The following is a 27,110-nucleotide window of genomic DNA, read 5'->3' as shown; positions in this document are numbered from 1 at the left end:
TGTCCAGCTTGTCAGTATGGATTAATTCAGTTAAGCTGGAAGCTCTGGGAAGCAGATTTACCCTCCACACCTTTAGTCAGGTGTGGAGATTTTTGTAAACTCTGTGTGGAGTTTTGTAGTTTTTAACACTGACCGCACAGTGTTCTATCCTGTCCTATCTATTTAGCTAGACTGGCCTCCTGTGCTACATCCTGGTTTCATTCTGTGTATGTCTTTTCCCTCTCCACTCAGTCATTACTTGTGGGGGGCTATCTATCCTTTGGGGATTTTCTCTGAGGCAAGATAGTTTTCCTGTTTCTATCTTTAGGGGAAGTTAGTTCTCAGGCTGTGACGAGGTGCCTAGGAAGTTACAGGAGCATCCCACGGCTACTTCTAGTGTTGTGTTGAGCTTAGGGACTGCGGTCAGTACAGGTACCACCTCCTTCAGAGCTCGTCCCATGTTGCTCCTAAACCACCAGTTCATAACAGTTCAGGTCTGGTGACTGTGGAGGCCAGGTCATCTGGCGTAGCACCCCATCACTCTCCTTCTTGGTCAAATAGCCCTTACACCGCCTCTTACATCCGCAAGCCGGATGGAATAGCATGCCGCTGCAAGATGCTGTTGTAGCCATGCTGGTTCAGTATGCTTTCAATTTTGAATAAATCCCCAACAGTGTCACCAGCAAAGCACCCCCACACCATCACACCTCCTCCTCCATGCTTCACGGTGGGAACCAGGCATGTAGAGTCCATCCGTTCACCTTTTCTGCGTCGCACAAAGACACGGTGGTTGGAACAAAAGATCTCAAATTTGGACTCATCAGACCAAAGCACAGATTTCCACTGGTCTAATGTCCATTCCTTGTGTTCTTTAGCCCAAACAAGTCTCTTCTGCTTGTTGGCCTGTCCCTAGCAGTGGTTTCCTAGCAGCTATTTTACCATGAAGGCTGGCTGCACAAAGTCTCCTCTTAACAGTTGTTGTAGAGATGTGTCTGCTGCTAGAACTCGGTGTGGCATTGACCTGGTCTCTAATCTGAGCTGCTGTTAACCTGCGATTTCTGAGGCTGGCGACTCGGATAAACTTATCCTCAGAAGCAGAGGTGACTCTTGGTCTTCCTTTCCTGGGGTGGTCCTCATGTGAGCCAGTTTCTTTGTAGCGCTTGATGGTTTTTGCCACTGCACTTGGAGACACTTTCAAAGTTTTCCCAATTTTTCAGACTGACCTTCCTTTCTTAAAGTAATGATGGCCACTCATTTTTCTTTACTTAGTTTCTTTTTTCTTGCCATAATACAAATTCTAGCAGTCTATTCAGTAGGACTATCAGCTATGTATCCACCAGACTTCTGCACAACACAACTGATGGTCCCAACCCCATTTATAAGGCAAGAAATCCCACTTATTAAACCTGACAGGGACAAGTGTGAAGTGAAAACCATTCCCGGTGACTACCTCTTGAAGCTCATCAAGAGAATGCCAAGAGTGTGCAAAGCAGTCATCAAATCAAAAGGTGGCTACTTTGAAAAACCTAGAATATAAGACATAATTTCAGTTTTTTCACACTTTTTTGTTAAGTATATAATTCCACATGTGTTAATTCATAGTTTTGATGCTTTCAGTGTAAATGTACAATTTTCATAGTCATGAAAGAACAGAAAAATCTTTAAATGAGAAGGTGTGTCCAAACTTTTGGTCTGTACTGTATATATATATATATATATATATATATATATATATATATTTATTTATATATATATATATATATATATATATATATATATAATCCACCCTTCATTCACAATAAGTTATGTCACAGCTTACCTCCTCCCCTCCTATTCAATGACTTGCCTATATGTGTTTAGGTATTGCCCTTTGTTGTAATCTTGTTGGGTATGGTATCGAGACTGCTGAAAAGTCTTTAGTAAAGAAGAGGAACTGAGTCTAATACTAGGCCGGTGTGAAAAGTGCAGGATTTCAGACTTCTTTTATTATACATGATGATAATACAGTAGTGATGTAGGAGGGGAGTGCTTCTACTTCTTTAAATGTAAAATATAGCGGAACTATTCTGCCCATGGGTGATGTGTGACATTGGAGGACATGCTGACCATTAACTTTGTGTGAAATCGGGGGCCAGAATGACCATCAGGTCTGTGTGACATCAGGGCCATACTGATCATCGGGGCTGAGTGACATTGTGGTCATACTGACCATTTGTCGGGGCTGTGTGACATCAGAAGCCATACTGACCATTGGGGCTGTGTGACATCTGGGGTCATACTGACCACTGGGGCTGTCTGAAGTCAGGGTCATACTGACCATCAGGGCTTTGTGACATTGGGGCCATACTGACCATCTGGGCTGTGTGATATATGAGCAGTACTGAAAAATCGGGGCAATGTGACATCGGAACCATACTGACTATCAGCACTGTGTGACATCAGGACCATACTGACTATCAGGGCTATGTGACATCAGGGCCATACTGACCATCGGGGCTGTGTGTCATTAGGGCCATACTGACCATCGGGGCTGTGTGACGTCTGGGCCGTACTGACCATCGGGGCTATGTGACATTGAGTTATACTGACCATCAGGGCTGTGTAACATTGGGTTATACTGACCATCAGGGCTGTGTGACATTGGGTTATACTGACTATCAGGGCTGTGTGACATTGGGTTATACTGACCATCAGGGCTGTGTGACATTGGGTTATACTGACTATCAGGGCTGTGTGACATTGGGTTATACTGACTATCAGGGCTGTGTGACATTGGGTTATACTGACCATCGGGCTGTGTGACATTGGGTTATACTGACCATCAGGGCTGTGTGACATTGGGTTATACTGACCATCGGGCTGTGTGACAATGGGTTATACTGACTATCAGGGCTGTGTGACATTGGGTTATGCTGACTATCAAGGCTGTGTGACATTGGGTTATACTGACTATCAGGGCTGTGTGACATTGGGTTATACTGACTATCAGGGCTGTGTGACATTGGGTTATACTGACCATCAGGTCTGTGTGACATAGGGTTATACTGACCATCAGGGCTGTGTGACCTAGGGTTATACTGACCATCAGGTCTGTGTGACATTGGGTTATACTGACCATCAGGGCTGTGTGACATTGGGTTATACTGACCATCGGGCTGTATGACATTACGGCCATTCTGACCATCGGGGCTGTATGAAATTACTGCCATTCTGATCATCGGGGCTGTATGACATCAGGGCCATACTCACCATTGGTGCTTTGTGATATCGTGGTCCATACTGACCATCGGCCCTGTGTGACATTAGGGGCCATACTGACCATTGGGGCTGTGTGACATCAGGGCCATACTGACCATTGGGGCTGTGTGACATCAGGGTCATACTGCCCATCAGGGCTGTGTGATATCAGGTGTCATACTGACCATCGAAGCTTTGGGACATTAGAGCCATACTGCCTATCAAGGCTGTGTGACATCAGGTGCTATACTGACCATCAAAGCTGTGTGACATTAGGGCCATACTGACCATCGGGGCCGGCTGTATGACATTAGGGCCATAATGACCATCGGGGCTGTGTGACATTAGGGCCATACTGACCATCGGGGCTGTGTAACATTTGGGTCATACTGACCATTGGTGCTTTGTGATATCGTGGTCCATACTGACCATTGTGGCTGTGTGACATCGGGGCCATACTGACCATTGGGGCTGTGTGACATCAGGGCCATACTGCCTATCAAGGCTGTGTGACATCTGGTGCCATACTCACGATCAAAGTTGTGTGACATCGGGGCCATATTGACCATCGGTGCTGTGTCATTAGGGCCATACTAACCATCGGGGCTGTATGACATTAGGGCCAAAATGACCATCGGGGCTGTGTGACATCGGGTGCCATACTGATCATTGGGGCTGTGTGACGTTGGGTGTCATACTGACCATCGGGGCTGGGTGACATTGGGTTATACTGACCATCAGGGCTGTGTGACATTGGGTTATACTGACCATCAGGGCTGTGTGACATTGGGTTATACTGACCATCAGGGCTGTGTGACATTGGGTTATACTGACCATCAGGGCTGTGTGACATCGGGTTATACTGACCATCGGGCGGTGTGACATCGGGTTATACTGACCATCAGGGCTGTGTGACATTGGGTTATACTGACCATCAGGGCTGTGTGACATTGGGTTATACTGACCATCGGGGCTGTGTGACATTGGGTTATACTGACCATCAGGGCTGTGTGACATTGGGTTATACTGACCATCGGGCGGTGTGACATCAGGTTATACTGACCATCAGGGCTGTGTGACATTGGGTTATACTGACCATCGGGCGGTGTGACATCGGGTTATACTGACCATCAGGGCTGTGTGACATTGGGTTATACTGACCATCGGGGCTGTGTGACATTGGGTTATACTGACCATCAGGGCTGTGTGACATTGGGTTATACTGACCATCGGGGCTGTGTGACATTGGGTTATACTGACCATCAGGGCTGTGTGACATTGGGTTATACTGACCATCAGGGCTGTGTGACATTGGGTTATACTGACCATCGGGCGGTGTGACATCGGGTTATACTGACCATCAGGGCTGTGTGACATTGGGTTATACTGACCATCGGGGCTGTGTGACATTGGGTTATACTGACCATCAGGGCTGTGTGACATTGGGTTATACTGACCATCGGGGCTGTGTGACATTGGGTTATACTGACCCTCAGGGCTGTGTGACATTGGGTTATACTGACCATCAGGGCTGTGTGACATTGGGTTATACTGACCATCAGGGCTGTGTGACGTCGGGTGTCATACTGACCATCGGGGCTGTGTGACATTGGGTTATACTGCAAATAGATTAATGGCTGCACTCAAAATTAATCTGTGCTAGAGCAAGGAAATGTGCGATACATGAAATGGGAATAGCATAATGGCTTGTGAAATATATGAAAAAACACATGAGATTCTTAGCACAAGATTTGGCCAAAAGTTGTGAGCCCATCCACCAATCGTCAAGGTAATCTCAGAACGGATGGGTACCTGAGCTGACTGCCTAGTGTGAACACTTACCTATGGCTAATAACGTGGTAAAGCCTGCTTATATAGGAAGCTCAGAACCAACTGTGTTAGGATGTAATTAAAATCACAGCATGGTGAAGGGCGGGGCGTTCAAGTCAGAAAATTGGGTTATACTGACCATCAGGGCTGTGTGACATTGGGTTATATTGACCATCAGGGCTGTGTGACATTGGGTTATACTGACCATCAGGGCTGTGTGACATTGGGTTATACTGACCATCAGGGCTGTGTGACATTGGGGCCATACTGACCATTGGTGCTGTGTGACATTGGGGCCATACTGACCATCAGGGCTGTGTGACATCAGGTGCCATACTGACCATTGGGGCTGTGTGACGTCGAGGCCATAATGACAATCAGGGCTGTGTGACATTGGGTTATACTGACCACTGGGGCTGTGTGACATTGGGACCATACTGACCATCGGGGCTGTATGACATTACGGCCATTCTGACCATCAGGGCTGTGTGACATTGGGTTATACTGACCACTGGGGCTGTGTGACATTGGGACCATACTGACCATCGGGGCTCTATGACATTACGGCCATTCTGATCATCAGGGCTGTATGACATTGGGTTATACTGACCATCGGGGCTGCATGACATTGGGGCCATACTGACCATCGGGGCTGCATGACATTGGGGCCATACTGACCATCGGGGCTGCATGACATCAGGGCCATACTGGCCATTGGTGCTGTGTGACATTAGGGCCATACTGACCATCAGGGCTGTGTGACATCAGGTGCCATACTGACCATTGGGGCTGTGTGACGTCAAGGCCATACTGACAATCAGGGCTGTGTGACATTGGATTATACTGACCACTGGGGCTGTGTGACATAGTGAAGTCCATTACATCTGTCCATACAAAATAAACAACCTGAGGACTGATAAAATCTTCCAAAAGTCATTCCTGATATTCCTTTGTGCAGATTTCTGTCTACATTTGCCCTTGTTTTAGTCCTGACTCTTCCATTGTCAGCGCCGACAATAACATGACGACTTTGTGTTTGTTTCCTGCAGTTGTTCCCTATGAGATCACGGTTTACACTAGCGACATATTTGGCGCTGGGACAGATGCCGATGTTTTCATTGTTCTCTATGGCAGAGACGGAGTCTGTACTCGGCAGAAATCCCTGTGTGTAAACAAGCGGGAGCGCAAGATGTATTTTGAGAGGAACTCTGTGGACCAATTCATAGTGGAGGTAAAGCTTCTGCATCTTAAAGTCTGGTCTATTTTAGGCCTAAGATACCATTTGACATGCAAAAAAAAGTGTTTTTTTTGTGTTTTTTTCAGGTGTATAGTTAACTTTAGTTGACTAAAATTCCACTTCAAGGTTCAATCTTCACCTGATATGAAGTTTGCAACCTTATCCAAGTTTCAGATTTTTTGTGCGAATGTCTCACAGTAGCATAGGCTGCATGGGAGGACCATGTGTCTCTCACAGTAATATAGGCTGGATGGGAGGACCGTGTGTCTCTCACAGTAATATAGGCTGCATGAGAGGACAATGTGTCTCTCACAGTAATATAGGCTCGATGGAAGGACCGTGTGTCTCTCACAGTAATATAGGCTGGATGGGGGGCCCGTGTGTCTCTCACAGTAATATAGGCTGGATAGGAGGACCATGTGTCTCTCACAGTAATATAGGCTGGATAGGAGGACCATGTGTCTCTCACAGTAATATAGGCTGGGTGGGAGGACCGTGTGTCTCTCACAGTAATATAGGCTGCATGGGAGGACAATGTGTCTCTCACAGTAATATAGGCTCGATGGAAGGACCGTGTGTCTCTCACAGTAATATAGGCTGGATGGGAGGACGTGTGTCTCTCACAGTAATATATGCTGGGTGGGAGGACCGTGTGTCTCTCACAGCAATATAGGCTGCATGGGAGGACAATGTGTCTCTCACAGCAATATAGGCGGGATGGAAGGACCGTGTGTCTCTCACAGTAATATAGGCTGGATAGGAGGACCGTGTGTCTCTCACAGTAATATAGTAATATATGCTGGGTGGGAGGACCGTGTGTCTCTCACAGTAATATAGGCTGCATGGGAGGACAATGTGTCTCTCACAGTAATTTAGGCTGGATGGGAGGACCGTGTGTCTCTCCCAGTAATATAGGCTGGATGGGAGTACTGTGTGTCTCTCAGAGTAATAAAGGCTGGATGGGAGGACTGTTATGACCTGGTGGTTAGGAGCACCCGGAATGACCTGATAGTTAAACCTCATACAGGACGAGCTCTGGGATGTGGGAGCTCTGCTGACCGCAAGCCTTAATCCTATCACACACACTAGAAATAACCGTGGAGCGCTCCTGACCAGACCTAGGCGCCTCGTCACAGCCTAAGAACTATCTAGCCCTAGAGATAGAAAATAAAGCCTACCTTGCCTCAGAGAAATTCCCCAAAGGTAAAGGAAGCCCCCCACATATATTGACTGTGAGTAAAGATGAAAGTCACAAACGCAGAAATGAAACAGGTTTCAGCAAAGGGAGGCCAGACTAACTAAATAGACAGAGGATAGGAAAGGTAACTTTGCGATCAGCACAAAAACCTACAAAAGACCACGCAGAGTGTGCAAAAAAGACCTCCGCACCGACTCACGGTGCGGAGGGGCCACTCTGCATCCCAGAGCTTCCAGCTAGCAAGACAAAATCATGAAAACCAGCTGGACAAGAAAACAATGAACAAATAATGACTATCAGGAACTTAGCTTCTGCAGGAGAAGGCAGGTCACCAGAGAGATCCAGGAGCGAACTGAACCAATGCAAAAACATTCACAGCTGGCATGGAGTAACGATCTGAGAGGAGTTAAATAGAGCAGTCAAGCAAAGGATAAACCACGTCACCTGTGTAAGGAACCTTAGAAGCAGCAGCTTCACTCACAGCCACCAGAGGGAGCCCATAGACAGAACTCGCCGAAGTACCATTCACGACCACAGGAGGGAGTTCGACAACAGAATTCACAACAGAGGACCGTGTGTCTCTCACAGTAATATAGGCTGGATGGGAGTACTGTGTGTCTCTTACAGTAATATAGGCTGGATGGGAGGACCGTGTGTCTCTCCCAGTAATATAGGCTGGATGGCAGTACTGTGTCTCTCAGAGTAATATAGGCTGGATGGGTGGACCGTGTGTCTCTCCCAGTAATATAGGCTGGATGGGAGTACTGTGTGTCTCTCAGAGTAATATAGGCTGGATGGGAGGACCGTGTGTCTCTCACAGTAATATAGGCTGGATGGCAGTACTGTGTGTCTCTCACAGTAATATAGGCTGCATGGGAGGACTGTGTGTCTCTCACAGTAATATAGGCTGGATGGGAGGACTGTGTGTCTCTCACAGTAATATAGGCTGGATGGGAGGACCGTGTGTCTCTCAGAGCAATATAGGTTGGATGGGAGATGGTATATCTGTAACCTGGTTGCTGCTGCCTTAACTTACTTTCATGTATCAGAACATGTCCATTGCTATACTAATTTCCGCACCATGTGCTATCCTCCTTTCCTCAGCTTGTTTTTTTCTCTGCTCTCCCTGAAACTCCAGACACTTTCCCCTCTGCACATTCTGTGGAGATTTGTGTCCAGCCAAAAATAACACATTGCATTCGGACCAATGTTTCTCTATGGGGCAGCTTCCATCAGCAGTATATTTCTCAGCTATATTTAAGGGGCTGAGAAAATTGCAGCATGCTGCGATTGTCAGCGTATTCCTCCAAAAATACGCCAATGCAAGTCAATAGGGGTGAGAAAAATACGGATTACACACGGACGACACATCTGCCTTGCGAGAAATATGCACCGGTGTCCTATAGAAAAGCCGGTAATTTGGTGCGGTGTACAGTAAAATCACACTGACAGGTTAGAATAGAATAGATAAAATATTTACACATAGTATAGGGGTGTGTGTATATATATATATATATATATATATATATATATATATATATATATATTATTGACACACATACATAAAGTGACCTGTGAAAATATTTGGGGCCCTGGAACTTTTCAACCTTTTCCCACATATTATGCTCCAAACATAAGGATACCAAATGTAAAAATTTGGTAAAGAGTCACCCAACTTTCCACACAGACTTTCCTCTGCTCCTAGCATTCTCATGGCATGCCTTTCAGTGAACCCCAGCTTACCCCAGTGTTATTTATGACCTTGTTTACTCTGGATTGATTGTATGCATCTGGTCCACCCTTAATTCTCTGACCAAGATGAGCAGAGACCACTCCCCTCTGCTTCACACCTGAATGCACTTAGTTGTACATATATTGCATAGCACAAGTCTGCAATGACTTCAATCTGCAGTGTGATTCCTATAAGTGTGTCCTAGAAGTATGAAGATTAATTTAGAATTAAAGCCAGAATTGAACCAGAAGGGAACTGAAGGTAACTGGCCAGTCACTGTAAACAATGTTTCTGTTTGTTTTCACTTTCACCCATATAATCCTTCACTTTCTGTTAACTCCCCTAATCCCTACACCTAGTAAAGAACTGTTCATCTCTTCTTCAATCCTCCCCATCCATCTCACCTCCTCCTCAGAACTGTTCCACAACATACAATCCTCTGTCTCAAAGCACAGACAGCCACCTCATGCCTTCTCCTGCTCCCACCTTCTAACACTTTCTCTGCTTCTCACTGCTGGTGATGTCTCTCCAAATCCTGGTCCTCCTCACCACATCCCCACAGTCAGTTCTACCTCCCATCCATGCGCTATCACAAATTTCCGTAACCTCTCTAACCTTATACCCATTCGCCCGCCCCCGCTTCCCCAGTCCCACTAACAGGAGCTCTGAGGAACACTCGCTCTGTCTGCAACAAGCTTTCTTACATCCATGATCTTTTTATTACTCGCAAACTTTCTGTCCTCGCCATCACCGAAACCTGGCTCACCCCAACTAACACAGCCTCTCCTGCTGCACTCTCTTACGGTGGCTTCGACCTTTCTCACACACCCCGCCCCAGCAGCTAGCATGGCGGAGGAGTTGGTTTTCTCCTGTCAGATAACTGCTCCTTCACCCCAATTCCACTGCCACCCTCTGTTACCCTCCCTTCCTTTGAGGTGCACTCTGTGCGCATCTACTCCCCCTCCAACCTCCAACTGGCTGTCATTTACCACCCCCTAGGGCCAGCCACCAGCTTCTTTGACCACTTCACCACCTGGCTACTTCATTTCCTTTCTGCGGACATCCCCACTATCATCATGGGCGACTTCAACATCCCCATTGACACTTCCCTCTCAGCTGCCAATAAACTTCTATCTCTCACTTCCTCCTTCGGCCTCACTCAATGGTCTTCTGCAGCCACTCACTAAGATGGTCACACACTAGACCTCATCTTCACCTGCCTCTGCTCCCTATCTAACCTCTCTAACTCACCTCTTCCTCTTTCTGACCACAATCTACTCACATTCTCTTCCCTCTCCATTCCTTGTCAACAATCCCCACCCCACAAACTTGCACACCCTCACTGAAATCTTAAACACCTTGATCTACACTCACTCTCTGAATCCCTCCTCCCTCTCACAGACATAAGTTCCCTACACAATGCGGATGACGCTAGTGCTCTATATATCACCAATATAAACCAAAAAACAAAAGAAGAACAAGGATCCCTAAAATATAACTTTTATTAAAGCAAATTTAAAAAGACTATATTTATCCAAATATTTAAAAGAGGTAAGAAAGTATTAAATGTACCTATGTGACCCTATGTCATACTCCAATGAATCCTGCCTGGCAGTGTGTGCCAGGCAGGATTCATTGTACACTTGCACTTGCATTGTGCACTTGACCCGATCCCTTCCCACTTCATCCCAAACCTCGCCACAGTCTTCCTCCCAACTCTAACCCATCTCTTCAACCTATCACTAACAACTGGTGTTTTCCCCTCAAGCTTTAAACATGCCTCCATCACACCTATCCTCAAAAAGCCCTCTCTTGACCCATCCTCTGTATCTAGCTATCGCCCTATATCACTTCTCCCCTATGCCTCAAAACTACTGGAACAACACATCCATCTTGAACTGTCCTCCCATCTTTCTTCCTGCTCCCTCTTCAACCGCTTACAATCAGGTTTCCGGTCACACCACTCCACTGAAACTGCCCTAACTAAGGTCACCAATGACCTATTAACCGCCAAGAACAAGCGACACTACTCTATCCTCCTCCTCCTGGTCCGGTCCTCTGCCTTTGACACAGTGGACCATTCCCTATTACTACAGACCCTCTTATTCCTTGGCATCACAGACTTGGCCCTATCCTGGATCTCGTCATACCTAACTGACTGGACATTCAACGTCTCCCACTCACACACCACCTCCTCACCTCGCCCCCTATCTGTCGGAGTCCCGCAAGGTTCAGTTCTATGGCCCCTGCTCTTCTCCATTTACACTTTTGGCCTGGGACAGCTCATAGCATCACATGGTTTTCAGTATCATCTCTATGCTGATGACACACAGATCTACATCTCTGGACCAGATATCACCACCCTACTAACCAGAATCCCTCAATGTCTATCCGCTATTTCATCCTTCTTCTCCGCTAGATTTCTAAAACTTAAGATGGACAAAACAGAATTCATTGTCTTTCCCCCATCTCACGCAGCCCCCCCCAACGAACCTATCCATTACAGTAAACGGCTGCCCACTCTCCCCAGTCCCACAAGCTCGCTGCCTCGGGGTAATCCTTGACACTGATCTCTCCTTCAAACCGCATATCCAAGCCCTTTCCATTTCCTGCTGCCTTCAACTCAAAAATATTTCACGGATCCGTACATTCCTAAAGCTAGAATCTTCAAAAACCCTAGTCCATGCCCTCATCATCTCCCGCCTCGACTACTGTAACCTCCTGCTCTGTGGCCTCCCTTCTAACACTCTCACACCCCTCCAATCTATTCTAAACTCAGCTGCTCGACTAAGGCTAGGTTCACATTGCGTTAGGGCAGTCCGTTTAGCGCATAGCGCTACGGACTGCGCTAACGCAATGTCCCAAAAGGGATCACATTTGCCGATCCCGCTAGCGCAGATGCCCGATCTGCGCTAGCGAGGAACGGACCGCGAACGCTGCAAGCAGCATTCGAGGTCCGTCACTCAAATGACGGCACATCGCTAGCGCACGCCCAATGTGGGCGTGCGCTAGCGATGCGTTTGCCATTACAAGCAATGGCGGCGTTAACGGACTACGTTACACCGCATTATGGCGCGTTGTAACGTAGTCCGTTAAACGGGTTCACACAACGCAGTGTGAACCTAGCCTAATCCACCAGTCCCCCCGCTATTCCCCGGCTTCTCCCCTCTGTCAATCCCTTCACTGGCTCCCCATTACCCAGAGACTCCAGTACAAAAGCCTAACCATGACGTACAAAGCCATCCACAACCTGTGTCCTCCATACATCTGTGACCTCGTCTCCCGGTACTTTCCTGCACGCAACCTCCGATCCTCACAAGATCTCCTTCTCTACTCTCCTCTTATCTCCTCTTCCCACTATCGCATACAAGATTTCTCTCACGCATCACCCCTACTCTGGAACTCTCTACCACAACATATCAGACTTTCACCTACCATCGAAAGCCTTCAAAAAGAACCTGAAGACCCACCTCTTCCAGCAAGCCTACAACCTGCAGTAGCTACCGATCGACCAAAGCACTGCACGACCAGCTCTATCCTCACCTACTGTATCCTCACCCATCCCTTGTAGATTGTGAGCCTTCGCGGGCAGGGTCCTCTCTCCTCCTGTACCAGCTGTGACTTGTATTGTTCAAGATTATTGTACTTATTTTTATTATGTATACCCCTCCTCACATGTAAAGCGCCATAAATAAATGGCGCTATAATAATAAATAATAATAATAAGTGGAACACAATTGTGAAGTTGAACGAAATTTATTGATTATTTAAAATTTTTGTGGAAATTCAAAAACTGAAAAGTGGGGCGTGCAATACTATTCGGCCCATTTAACTTAACACCTTTTGCTGCGATTACAGCTGCAGTCGCTTGGGGTATGTCTCTATCAGTTTTGTACATCGAGAGACTGAAATTCTTGCCCGTTCTTCCTTCGCAAACAGCTCGAGGTCAGTGAGGTTTGATGGAGATCGTTTGTGAACAGCAGTTCTCAGCTCTTTCCACAGATTCTCAGTTGGATTGAAGTCTGGACTTTGACTTGGCCATTCTAACATCTGGATACGTTTATTTGTGAACAATTCCTTTGTAGATTTTGCTCTATGTTTGGGATCATTGTCTTGTTGGAAGACAAATCTCCATCCCAGTCTCAGGTCTTTTGCAGACGCCAACAGGTTTTCTTCAAGAATGGTCCTGTATTTGGCTCCATCCATCTTCCCATCAATTTTAACCATCTTCCCTGTCCCTGCTGAAGAAATGGCTTTCTTCTTGCCACTCTTCCATAAAGGCCAGATTTGTGCAGTGTACGACTGATTGTTGTCCTATGGACAGACTGTCCCACCTCAGCTGTAGATCTCTGCAGTTCATCCAGAGTGATCATGGGCCTCTTGGCTGCATCTCTGATCAGTCTTCTCTTTGTTTGAGATGAAAGTTTAGAGGGACGGCCGGGTCTTGGTAGATTTGCAGTGGTATGATACTCCTTCCATTTCAATATGATCGCTTGCACAGTGCTCCTTGGGATGTTGAAAGTTTTGGAAATCATTTTGTATCCAAATCCGGCTTTAAACTTTTCCACAACAGTATCACGGACCTGCCTGTTGTGTTCCTCGGTCTTCATGATGCTCTCTCTGCTTCACACAGAATACTGAGACTATCAAAGAGCAGGTGCATCTATATTACACAAATGTGTTCCACTTGTTGTTGATTCTTCACCAAAAATTTACATTTGGTACCTTTATGCTTGAAGCATGATATGTGGGAAGAGGTTGAAAAGTTCCAGAGGGCCGAATACTTTCGCAAGGCACTGTATATATATTTATATTTAATACAGAGCTAGATAACATAAAAGCCGGTAATTCAATTGCCGGCTTTTGCTAACTCCTTACCAAACCTGACAGGATATAAGACCTGGTTTACATACAATAAACCATTTCATACCCGCTATATTTTTACATACTCCTCACTAATGTTAGTAGTGTGTGTGTGCAAAATTTGGGAGCTCTAGGTGTTAAAATAAAGGGTTAAATCACGGAAAAAACTTGCGTGGGCTCCCGCCCAATTTTTTCCGCAAGAGAGGGAAAGTCAGTGACTGAGGGCAGATATTAATAGCCTAAAGAGGGATCATGATTATTGCCCCCCCCCACCCCCCGGCTAAAAACATCTGCCACCAGCCACCCCAGAAAAGGCACATCTGTAAGATGCACATATTCTGGCACTTAACCTTTCTCTTCCCACTCCCCTGTAGCTGTGGGATATGGGGTAATAAGGGGTTAATGTCACCTTGCTGTTGTAAGGTGACATTAACCCCTTAGCGACCGCCGATACGCCTTTTAACGGCGGCCGCTAAGGGTACTTAAACCACAGCGCCGTTAATTAACGGCGCTGTGGAAAAAGTCCATAGCGCCCCCCAGAGGCCGATTTTCTCCGGGGTCTCGGCTGCCGAGGGTAGCCGAGACCCCAGAGAACATGATTCGGGGGGTTTTTAACCCACCCCGCATTTGCGATCGCCGGTAATTAACCGTTTACCGGCGATCGCAAAAAAAAAAAAAAAAAAAAAGCGATCTCTTTTTAATTTCTCTGTCCTCCGATGTGATCACACATCGGAGGACAGAGAAAAGGGGTCCCAGGTGGCCCCCAATACTCACCTAGCTCCCCCGATGCTCCTCGTGTCTCCCGGTGGGCGCCGCCATCTTCAAAATGGCGGGCGCATGCGCAGTGCGCCCGCCGGCCGGCACCGGGAGAATCTTTGGGGTCTCGGCTGCCGGGGGTAGCCGAGACCCCAAAGAGCACGATCGGGGTCGGTATTACCGACCCCTGTTTTGCGATCGCCGGTAATTAACTGTTTACCGACGACCGCAAAAAAAAAAGTAAAATGTAATTCTCTGTCCTCTGATGTGATCGCACATCAGAGGACAGAGAAATAGGGGGATTCGGGGACCCTAGCATACTCACCTAGGTCCCTGGATCCTCTTGCTGCTCCTCCTGGCCGCCGGCAGCAGAACATGGCGGACGCATGCCCAGTGCGCCCGCCATCTGTCTCCATCTGCCGGCCGGCAGGAGAACAGCAGTTGGGGCTAAAATTAGGGGTAGGGTTAGGGTTAGGGGTAGGGTTAGGGTTAGGTTAGGGTTAGGTTAGGGGTAGGGTTAGGGGTAGGGTTAGGGGTAGGGTTAGGTTAGGGTTAGGGGTAGGGTTAGGTTAGGGTTAGGGTTAGGGTTAGGGTTAGGTTAGGGTTAGGTTAGGGGTAGGGTTAGGGGTAGGGTTAGGTTAGGGTTAGGGTTAGGGGTAGGGTTAGGTTAGGGTTAGGGGTAGGGTTAGGGGTAGGGTTAGGGGTAGGGTTAGGGGTAGGGTTAGGGGTAGGGTTAGGGTTTGGTTAGGGTTAGGTTAGGGGTAGGTTAGGGGTAGGGGTAGGGTTAGGTTAGGGGTAGGGCTAGGGTTGGGGCTAAATTTAGGGTTAGGGTTGGGGCTAAATTTAGGGTTAGGGTTGGGGCTAAACTTAGGGTTAGGCTTCTTTCACACTTGCGTCGGTACGGGGCCGTCGCAATGCGTCGGCCCGACATACCGACGCACGTTGTGAAAATTGTGCACAACGTGGGCAGCAGCTGTAGTTTTTCAACACATCCGCTGCCCAATCTATGTCCTGGGGAGGAGGGGGCGGAGTTACGGCCACGCATGCGCGGTCAGAAATGGCGGATGCGACGTACAAAAAAACGTTTCATTGAACGTTTTTTTGTGCCGACGCTCCGCCAAAACACAACTGATCCAGTGCACGACGGACGCGACGTGTGGCCATCCGTCACGATCCGTCGGCAATACAAGTCTATGGGCAAAAAACGCATCCTGCGGGCACATTTGCAGGATCCGTTTCTTGTCCAAAACGACGGATTGCGACGGAATGCCAAACGACGCAAGTGTGAAAGTAGCCCTAGGGCTAGGGTTAGGGTTGGGGCTAAAGTTAGGGCTAGGGTTGGGGCTAAAGTTAGGGTTAGAGCTGGGATTAGGGTTAGGGTTTGGATTAGGGTTCGTATTAGGGTTAGGGTTGGCATTAGGGTTACGCTTGGGATTAGGGTTAGGTTTGGGATTAGGGTTAAGGTTAGGGTTGTGATTAGGGGTGTATTGGGATTAGGGTTAGGTTTGAGGTTAGGGTTGAGATTAGGATTAGGGGTGTGTTGGATTTAGGGTTTTGATTAGGGTTATGGTTAGGGTTGACATTAGGGTTGTTTTGGGGTAAGGGTTGTGATTATGGTTAGGGTTAGTGATTAGGATTATGGATGAGGTTGGGATTAGGGTTAGGGGTGTGTTGGGGTTAGGGTTGGAGCTAGAATTGGGGGGTTTCCACTGTTTAGGTACATCAGGGGGTCTCCAAACACGACAGCCAATTTTGCGCTCAAAAAGTCAAATGGTACTCCCTCCCTTCTGAGCTCTGCCGTGCGCCCAAACAGTGGGTTACCCCCACATATGGGGCATCAGCGTACTCGGGATAAATTGGACAACAACTTCTGGGGTCCAATTTCTCTTGTTACCCTTGTGAAAATAAAAACTTGGGGGCTACAAAATCTTTTTTGTGAAAAAAAAAATGTTTTTTATTTTCACGACTCTGCATTCTAAACTTCTGTGAAGCACTTGGGCATTCAAAGTTCTCACCACACATCTAGATAAGTTCCTTGGGGGGTCTAGTTTCCAAAATGGGGTCACTTGTGGGGGGTTACTACAGTTTAGGTACATCAGGGGCTCTGCAATCGCAACATAATGCCCACAGACCATTCTATCAAAGTCTGCATTCCAAAAAGGCGCTCCTTCCCTTCCGAGCTCTGCTGTGCGCCCAAACAGTGGTTTACCGCCACATATGGCGCATCAGCGTACTCGGGATAAATTGGACAACAACTATTGCAGTCCAATTTCTCCTGTTACCCTTGTGAAAATAAAAACTTGGGGGCTACAATATCTTTTTTGTGGAAAAAAAAATATTTTTTATTTTCACGACTCTGCATTCTAAACTTCTGTGAAGCACTTGGGCATTCAAGGTTCTCACCACACATCTAGATAAGTTCCTTGGGGGGTCTAGTTTCCAAAATGGGGTCACTTGTGGAGGGTTTCTACTGGTTAGGTACATCAGGGGCTCTGCAAACGCAACATAATACCCGCAGACCATTCTATCAAAGTCTGCATTCCAAAACGGCGCTCCTTCCTTCTGAGCTCTGCCGTGCGCCCAAACAGTGGTTTACCCCCACATATGGGGTACCAGCATACTCAGGACAAATTGGACAACAACTTTTGGGGTCCAGTTTCTCTTGTTACCCTTGTGAAAATAAAAATTTGGTGGCTAAAAAATCTTTTTTGTGGAAAAAAAAATTTTTTTTTATTTTCACGGCTCTGCATTATAAACTTCTGTGAAGCACTTGGGCATTCAAGGTTCTCACCACACATCTAGATAAGTTCCATGGGGGGTCTAGTTTCCAAAATGGGGTCACTTGTGGGGGATTTCTACTGTTTAGGCACATCAGGGGCTCTCCAAACGCGACATGGCGTCCGATCTCAATTCCAGCCAATTCTACATTGAAAAAGTAAAACGGCACTCTTTCTCTTCCAAGCTCTGCGGTGCGCCCAAACAGTGGTTTACCCCCACATATTGGGTATCGACGTACTCAGGAGAAATTGCACAACAACTTTTGTGGTCTAATTTCTCCTGTTACCCTTGTGAAAATAAAAATTTGTGGGCAAAAAGATCATTTTTGTAGAAAAAATGCAATTTTTTTTTTCACGGCTCTACGTTATAAACTTCTGTGAAGCACATGGGGGTTCAAAGTGCTCGCCACACATCTAGATAAGTTTCTTAAGGGGTCTAGTTTCCAAAATGGTGTCACTTGTGGGGGGTTTCCACTGTTTAGGCACATCAGGGGCTCTCCAAACGCGACATGGCGTCCAATCTCAATTCCAGCCAATTCTACATTGAAAAAGTAAAACGGCACTCCTTCTCTTCCAAGCTCTGCGGTGCGCCCTAACAGTTGTTTACCCCCACATATTGGGTATCAGCGTACTCAGGAGAAATTGCACAACAACTTTTGTGGTCTAATTTCTCCTGTTACCCTTGTGAAAATAAGAATTTGTGGGCAAAAAGATCATTTTTGTGTAAACCAAAGCGATTTTTTATTTTCACGGCTCTACGTTATAAACTTCTGTGAAGCACTTGGGGGTTCAAAGTGCTCACCACACATCTAGATAAGTTCCTTAAGGGGTCTATTTTCCAAAATGGTGTCACTTGTGGGGGGTTTCCACTGTTTAGGCACATCAGGGGCTCTCTAAATGTGACATGGTGTCCGATCTCAATTCCAGCCAATTCTGCATTGAAAAAGTCAAACGGCGCTCCTTCACTTCTAAGTTCTGCGGTGCGCCCTAACAGTGGTTTACCCCCACATATGGGGTATTGGCGTATTCAGGAGAAATTGCATAACAAAATTTATGGTTACATTTCTGTTTTTACACTTGTGAAAATAAAAAAAATGGTTCTGAATTAAGATGTTTGCAAAAAAAAGTTAAATGTGCATTTTTTCCTTCCACATTTCAGTTCCTGTGAAGCACGTAAAGGGTTAATAAACTTCTTGAATGTGGTTTTGAGAACCTTGAGGGGTGTAGTTTTTAGAATGGTGTCACACTTCATTATTTTCTATCATATAGACCCCTCAAAATGACTTCAAATGTGATGTGGTCCCTAAAAAAAAATGGTGTTGTAAAAATGAGAAATTGCTGGTCAACTTTTAACCCTTATAACTCCCTAAGAAAAAAAAATTTTGTTTCCAAAATTGTGCTGATGTAAAGTAGACATGTGGGAAATGTTATTTATTAACTATTTTTTATGACATATCTCTCTGATTTAAGGGCATAAAAATACAAAGTTTGAAAATTGCAAAATTTTAAAAATTTTCGCCATATTTCCGTTTTTTTCATAAATAATCGCAAGTAATATCGAAGAAATTTTACCACTAACATGAAGTACAATATGTCACGAAAAAACAATCTCAGAATCAGCGGGATCCGTTGAAGCGTTCCAGAGTTATAACCTCATAAAGTGACAGTGGTCAGAATTGCAAAAATTGGCCTGGTCATTAAGTACCAAATTGGCTCTGTCACTAAGGGGTTAAGCCTGGTTAATAATGGAGAGGTGTCAATAAGACACCTATCCACTATTAATCCTACAGTCTGAAAGGGATAAAAATACATACACACATTAACAATAAAGTATTTTAATGAAAGAAAGAAAGACACAGGGTTTTATTATTCTTTATTGTACGCTTAATGCAACTGAAGACCCTCGTTCTCCTGTAAAAAAGTCCAAAATAAAAAAGCAAAAATATCCCATACCTGTCCGCCGTACAGTCATGTCCCACACTGTAAATCGATCTGAAGGGGTTAAATACATTTGCAACCAGGAGACTGCTAATGCAGATTCAGAAAAATTCCCATGGATCCATTATGTGTCCATTTTGCAAAATCTTGCCGTACGGATGCCATATGGATAACACACAGATACTTTTTGGAGAAAAAAATCGCATCCTCGCATTGAATACAGGTCATGAACATGTTCATGATCATTTCTGCGTATCTCTGCCGTAAAAAATGGACCGTATTTTTATACGTTAGGTGTGACCCCAGCCAAACACTGAGAGAAAGGAGGATGTGAGCAGTGAGAGTTTCAGGACCAGGAGTGGGAGTTCTAATGGATTCATAACATTTTTGCAACAGAAATTAGCTACATAAAGGAAATTATTTTGCTCATCTTATTGGTTACCTTTACCTTACTAAAATTTGACTTTATTCTGCAATCTTCATTCTTTCATTAATTTTCAGACCCCTTATATGCCGTTTGCATGTGCAGATTTTTCTTTTGGGTGTCTCTCCCAGTAATATTGGCTGTGTGAGATCTGAGTGTATCCAGGGTGGGGCTTTCATCACGTTCTTATTATGTGTTGTATTAGAGCAACTCTAATGCTGTAATTATTTCCTCTTCTTGTGCTTTACTCCATGTCACAGTCTGTTTTCTCTGCCCTCTCTGAGACAGCAAATACTTTCTCCCCTGTCCATGCTTTGGAGATTTATATCTAAACCCCTCCCTATCCTTTTCGCTATGTCTAATGATAGTAGAAGAGCCGATGAGAGCAGAGAGCGTTGTCGGGACCAGAAGTTCCGACAGATTTTTAACATTTTGGCAAAAGCATTCAGCTACATAAAATACTTACAGAAACTCTACAGTGGCAAAATGGCAGAACATTGTTAATGACGACTATTTAGAAATTTGCTTAACCATAGTCATTGTCATTTATGCCTATCACAGCCGCGCTCACTCAATCCGCCTGTTAGCATTAGCGTAACATACAGATTTCTCGCTCAGCTGTTTCCTTTTCCTACAAATATTTGACTCAGTACAATGGGAATATTTAGACCCCATGTGAAAACTTTCAGGAATTCTAATTCCTGAAATTCCAGTATCCACCATTCTGCCCTTTCCCACAGTCCATGCGCCCTACGTTCAGCTGGTGACCTACAAGCCTTCCTACTGATAACTTATCACTTCTAACTTTTCCGCTGCTGCACCTATTCCCTAGATCTGGAGTGCACTGCTTTTGGCCACCAAACCCCTTCAGATAACTCTCCTAACATCATTTGCTGTGGTTAAACATTGGATGAGTTTCTCAAGGCTGTCAAAATATAATTAATAATTAAGACTGTGATTAATCAATAATTAATTAGTCATTGATTAATAATTAAGGCTGCTATCTCTTTTACCATAGATAAAGAGGTTGTTTAATTACAACCCCTTCTCTAATTGCATCCACGCGGAGGACAGAAAGCATCACGTGCGGGCCAAATGAATGGACTGACCGTGCAAGACGTAGATGTATTAGAGCAGGAGTTAAACTTAAAGGGGTTTTACCCCCCATCCTGTACACTCGAAACATATCCACAGGATAGGGCAGTTTTGAAAATTGCTGAGCAAGCAATGTTTGCAATTTTTGGAACTCCCATACGAATGAATATAGTGAGACTTTCATGTTCGGCCTTCTGTTAAGTGCTCCACATGGGATGTTCCCTAAATTTTTTAGATGGGACAAACTCCCTAATGACTCTCTATGCTGGTTTTCACAGTTCTGCTGGTTTATTATGGGAAACTGTCAGTAAGCCTGCCGTCAGGTACACCGCCTTAGCTGTGCTCTCTTAATACAATTGAGAAGTGTCTAATGTTCAAAAAAGGAGATTTCGTAGAATGAAAATTCGGCAAAAACTCCATGTAGGGACTTTATGTAGGTCTTGTGTAGCAATAAAAATCATTAGGAGGATCAGGCCAATGTTTCGGTCTACCGACCTTGATCGCGGCCAGAGGGATTGGACAGTCGTACATGCGCTGCAGTGTAAAGTTTGTAGGGAAGGAATGGAGCCGCTTGGATTTCCTACTGTCTAATAAGCAATGGCTAAAATCGGATTCATGGTCGGAGATCATCAGTCCGGTCACGGGTCTCTCGACTTGAATTCAGCAGCCTCGTAGGCGTACAGTTGAGCTCAGGAGACCCGACGGGTAGTCCGGACTTCGTGTTCTGTACTTGGACTGTGAATGTGGGACTTGTAAATCCAGCCCAAGAGACTGCCACCGATCATCACCTACACGGTTACACAACGGGTGGAAAGAATATTTTGTAATTATTATGCAACAAATAATCAGTTCTTGATGTGTTGGAAGCAGGAAAAATAAGAATACGTAGGGATCAGAGCCACTTTATCAGGGGCCACACGCGATTGACGCTGCTCTGCCCCAGCATCTTTGGCTTGGAATCCTGGTGCTTACTAGGTCCCGCAAAGTCATAAAGTCCTGCCTGATATGATACGATATTGAACGAGGCCTAGTAAATAGTGATGAGCGAACATGCTGGGATGAGGTGTTATCGGAGCATGCTTGTGTGTTAACCAAGTGTCTTCTTGAAAAATATGTTTGAGTCCTTGCGGCTGCATGTCTAACAAAGAGGCAGTCCCTGCATGTGTTTCGGCTGTCGAACAGCCGCCAGACATACAGCCGCGGGGACTCGAACATATTTTTCGAGCACACCGAAGACACTCGGTTAGCAGCCGAGCATGCGTCGATAACACCTTATCCGACCACGTTCACTCATCACTACTAGTAAACAGATGCCAGGCCAAAGGTACTGGGTGCAGAGGTGAGGACCGGCTGCCATGGAGGACCGGACTGGATGCCGGACAAGGGCAACGTAAACTGAATTGCTCATCTCTATAAAATGACGATGGCTAAATGACTGATTCAGAGCGTTTCCAAAATAGCAGATATGGTGGGAAGTTCTCGATATGAAGTAGTGGTGCAAGGAAGGACAATCGTGAAACTGCTGCAGTGCGATGGGCACTAATTATTGCTCATAAGAGTGGCTGCTAGCTCTCCTGAAGCACAAATTGCTGGAAAAGCTACTGCTGTCTATGTCAGAACATCGCAGATTGCTCACAATTTTTTTGTGTCTTTAATATCGGCAGAGCTCAACTCGTCATTTTCCTGTTTGTGAGATCTGTAAATTTCCAGCTGATCCATGTAACATATCGTAACTTTTTCTTAATGACGAGATCAGCCCTGCTCCTCGTGTTTGCATCCCGAGCTTCCAGATGCCCCATTACCTGGAGAAAGCTCACAGTCGGAGGATCAGCGCAGAAAGCTTCTCGTACCGGCTGCTCTGTCACAGTCTATCGGACAGCCAGCATCACGGTGATAATAGGCCGCCTGATGAATTATTCAGCGCTCGCTGACAGTCGCTGTCGGAGATTATCATGCCTGGAATGTAATATGCCTTTACACGTTGCATGACTGACACCTTCCGATTGATTTTGTTCCATTTCTGTCCTCAAATCAACTTCCACTTGACCCACATACTAAGCAACGTCTGGCTTACTGACTCCTGCTCACTTCCCTCCCTGCAGCTCGAGGACATCGGCGATGTGATTGAAAAGATCCGTATTGGGCACAATAGCACGGGCATCAATGCCGGATGGCACTTGGACAGAGTGGAGATCCGGAGACTTTTACCGAATGGAAAGGTGGGTTTTGAAATCATTAGGACAAAATTATATTTTTTTGTTATAGATATTTATTTTGCGCAATTAACTTTTTTTTTGTTTTATATCATCTTTTGTGCATTTTCACGTTCTCAATACCAACTACTCACCATAGACAGACCTGATTGTCGCATTGGCCCTCTAGGAGATGTTTTTTGGCATTAAAGACTTAACTACAGATCCTAGATCATCATTATCGAAGCGGAAACCGCCAGCAGTGTTTTTCCTGTAAAAAGTCTTTTGCGTAGTTTTTTGGAGTGATTAAATGTGACTCTAGCTGTTCTGTCCTCACTAAATAAGGCAGGCTCACATAGCTATACAGGCAGCTAAACTGCTATACCGGAGTCCAATAAGGAGACTGTGGTTGAGTCTGTGCTTTATTAAACGTAGTGGCATATTGATGCGGTGAAACTGTAAACAATGATATACATGGAATCAGTGCATGGTATAGAAGAAATACATACTACACATGATGTACATTATGCATAACATTTAGAAAGCTAGTAACTGAACTAGGAGTACAACTGGCTAGGCTAGGCTAATATAGAGCAGGAATTATCTGGAGAAAACATAAAGACATACCGGCAATTCAATCGCAAGGGGGATAAAGTACAAGCATTTTTCCTTGAAAGCAGACTGAAGGAAGTGAAGAGAAAATGGAGGGAGATGGAGGCTGAGCTACCATAATGCATTGCAAAGGGGGAGGAGAATCGGGCATGGAAAATACAAAAACAAAAAATAGAACTGTCAACATGACTCTGAGCGCTAGAGGGAGCCAAAACATCGCAGATAAATAAAGGTATGAATATATCAATAACTGAATACTAGAAAACTGAGAAACCTGCAAATTATGCAAACAGATAATCGGAGGTAACAAATTTGATGGTGGAGACAGAGCACTAGCGCTTTTTCAGGGAGTGGTCCAGGCAAAATCTGTCTGAAAAAGAAGTCATGTGCACACGTACATCAGCAGCAATCCGAGCTAGCACCTAACGACTCGGTTTAAACCGCATAAAAGCTGCTTAATTTAGGTGGTGGGACAATTGTGGCACCCCTCCTCCTGCAACATAATCGCAGTGTACAGCAGTATATAGTAATATGGCAGTAATTCCACGTTCAACTTCATTCTGGAGACTAAAAAAAGGAAAAAATATATAAAAAAATTAAAAAAAATCAGAAAGTTTCAATCCCCCTTTCCACCCCCATTATTTTCCCAATAGAAAAATAAAGAAATAAAAAATTAGACCATGAAAGTCTAATATAATAATAAATTATTGATCTCATATGATGAACTCTGTGATGCAAAAAAAAAAGAGAGAAAGGTCAAAAGTACAAAAAAAGTAAAGGAAATATAATGAGGGAAAAATAGATGAACCATGGGGGTATTTTTGCTCTCAGTTCTCTATCGTTTTCTTTTTTTCACGATTTTATGCGGGACATGTAATTTTAACCACTAGGTGGCTCTCTCCCATGATGCACAGTATAGGGCAGGCATTTGCACACGTTAATCAAAATCTGTAAGCTATCAAAGGATTATTCCCATCATCAGAGATGCATATGACCGGATAGCTCTTGTAAGAAGAAGCCCTTCTGCAATTTTCTGCTTGTTAAAATTTGCAGCCGTTCTTGAGTTATTAACCTTTTAAATGTTCTTTGTACCTTAATTTCATGTGGCCCAGGGCTCACAAACCGTCACCTTCCCCTGTGATCGATGGTTGGCCAAGTCTGAAGACGACGGAGAAACTATTCGGGAGCTCGTCCCATCAGACATCTTCACCGAAAAACTCGCCAAGGACGGGACTCTGAAACAGATCGAAATGGAGGTTGAAGACCCCCTGGAGAGTAAGAAGATAGGGATTCAGAAGGGGTTGTCTTGGCAGGAGACCACCCATGTAAGGTTAATAGGACATGCAGAAATCTATGGAAGATGGTATTGGTACATTGACACAGAAATACGAAAGACTAATAGAGCAATGTATTAGAATCCTAAATGTGTACCAGTGTATAATAATAGCCAATTAGATGTGAACTCGCCTTTAGGGCAGGAAAATGAGTTTTTTCAATCCAGCAAAGCAAATATTTTATTATGACACCATTAAAAGAGTAGCACGGGCATAAAAAAAATCTGATGCGTTTCGCTTAAGAGTCAGCTATACTCGAAAGATATATTTTTTTGCCCATGCTACTACTTTGATCAAGTCATAATCAATTATTTGTTTTGCTGGATTGAAAAAATTCTTTTGACATCTTGAAACAAAGCTATAATGCTGTGCATAGTGGAGTGAGTGTATCCTCTGTATACCTAAATAACTATTGTTAGGAATAGAGCGGATAAGAGACCCTTGCAATAGATGCTGCACGCACGTTCTCCGATTTTTAATGAATCCTTTATCAGGAATTCGTCTTTTAGTTTTTTTTATATTACAGTCTCAGTGTTAATAACTTTATTGGAATCTTGAATTGAAGGCAGTTCTAGTAGGTGTCTCCAGAAGACTCGTCTACCTGAGAGATGGCGAAACGCGTCCAGACCTTATGATCTCTCGATAGTATATACCCCACTAGCTTTGCGCCATCCAGTGGGATGTGGTTGCTTTTTGCGTGAGCTAATCATCATAGGGAGCTTGAGGGTAAATGTTTTTTTTCGTGTTGTGAGTTAGCCGGTCTTGTAGGATTTGAAGTACATTAGTGCACACATCGTAATTTATCAACCATGGACTCGTTTACATTTGTATGTATTAAAAGTTACGTTTTATCCCTTTTTCGGTGAAGTTTTCGAATACCATTTTTAAAAAGTAATCATCCAGATAATTATTATCAGTAACTTGTAGGTCACAGATACTGGATACCCGTGGATGGTGTAGATATCAAATTATTATAGGTGGGGCATGGAAATATTGCATTTGCCTTGTGGTGTCCCTGGTGTGTGCATCACACCAGATGGTTATCATCCCCAAGCATCGAGCACTATCTGGCTACCAAGCCCCTCTATACAACAATAAGCTAACAATAAGCTAAGTACTCTTTGTTTGTTATCACACTCATGATGAACCTTGGAAGAGGGGAAATGCCTTGAGTTGCAGTGAAGCTTTGAGTGATAATTGTTGTTGTTATATTTTTGGTGATTTGGTTTTTATTGCACCATTGATCTAAGTGGTTTTCTTGGTGCCGTAACATTCTATGTAAGAGAAGAAAAATTTTTTTATCTGTTGAGGAAGGAGCCTGGGTCCAGAACATCAGCTATGGACATGTTTTATAAATAAGACCCACAATGCCTCTAGAGATGAGATCAATGTCAATATGAATGGCCAAGTATTGTCCCAGTTTTGATATTGAAGTGGGCAATGTGCAATAATACTATCTAATGTGAATTGACTGAATGATTGGAAGATGTCCAACTAAAGGGAGATAAAATAATGGATTCCCAATACTAGGTAGCAACAAAATAGGAATATATTTGTGGGGCCACATATATCTTGTTTTTGTATGGTCTATGGATGTTTGACTCCTATATCTTTCCTTGACATTGAACTGACCTGAGTACCTATACTACCATGATTATGGATCACTAGATGGTGGCCCGATTCTATCACATCGGGTATTCTAAAATATGTATGTATGCTACAGCCACGTAGTATATACCACAGACAGCCACGTAGTATATACCACAGCCACGTAGTATATAGCACAGCCACGTAGTATATAGCACAGCCACGTAGTATATAGCACAGCCACAAAGTATATAGCACAGCCACGTAGTATATAACACAGCCACATAGTATATAACACAGCCACGTAGTATATAGCACA

At 44.8% G+C, this 27,110-nt stretch overlaps 1 protein-coding gene across 1 annotated transcript in view; it reads left to right on the top strand.

Annotated features, from left to right (window-relative positions):
• Window positions 1-27,110, top strand: part of LOXHD1 (lipoxygenase homology PLAT domains 1) — a 269,874-nt gene that overhangs the window by 196,608 nt on the left and 46,156 nt on the right. Inside the window, exons 32-34 of the mRNA XM_069746857.1 lie at window positions 6,096-6,277; window positions 23,169-23,285; window positions 24,983-25,145. Coding sequence (XP_069602958.1) covers window positions 6,096-6,277; window positions 23,169-23,285; window positions 24,983-25,145 — 462 coding nt within the window. The remainder of the gene's footprint in view (window positions 1-6,095; window positions 6,278-23,168; window positions 23,286-24,982; window positions 25,146-27,110) is intronic.

This window comes from Ranitomeya imitator, chromosome 1, assembly GCF_032444005.1.
Source record: "Ranitomeya imitator isolate aRanImi1 chromosome 1, aRanImi1.pri, whole genome shotgun sequence".
NCBI classification, from domain to species: domain Eukaryota; kingdom Metazoa; phylum Chordata; class Amphibia; order Anura; family Dendrobatidae; genus Ranitomeya; species Ranitomeya imitator.
The sequence above is the reverse complement of the archived record's forward strand: the minus strand, read 5'-3'. Positions and strand labels throughout refer to the sequence as shown.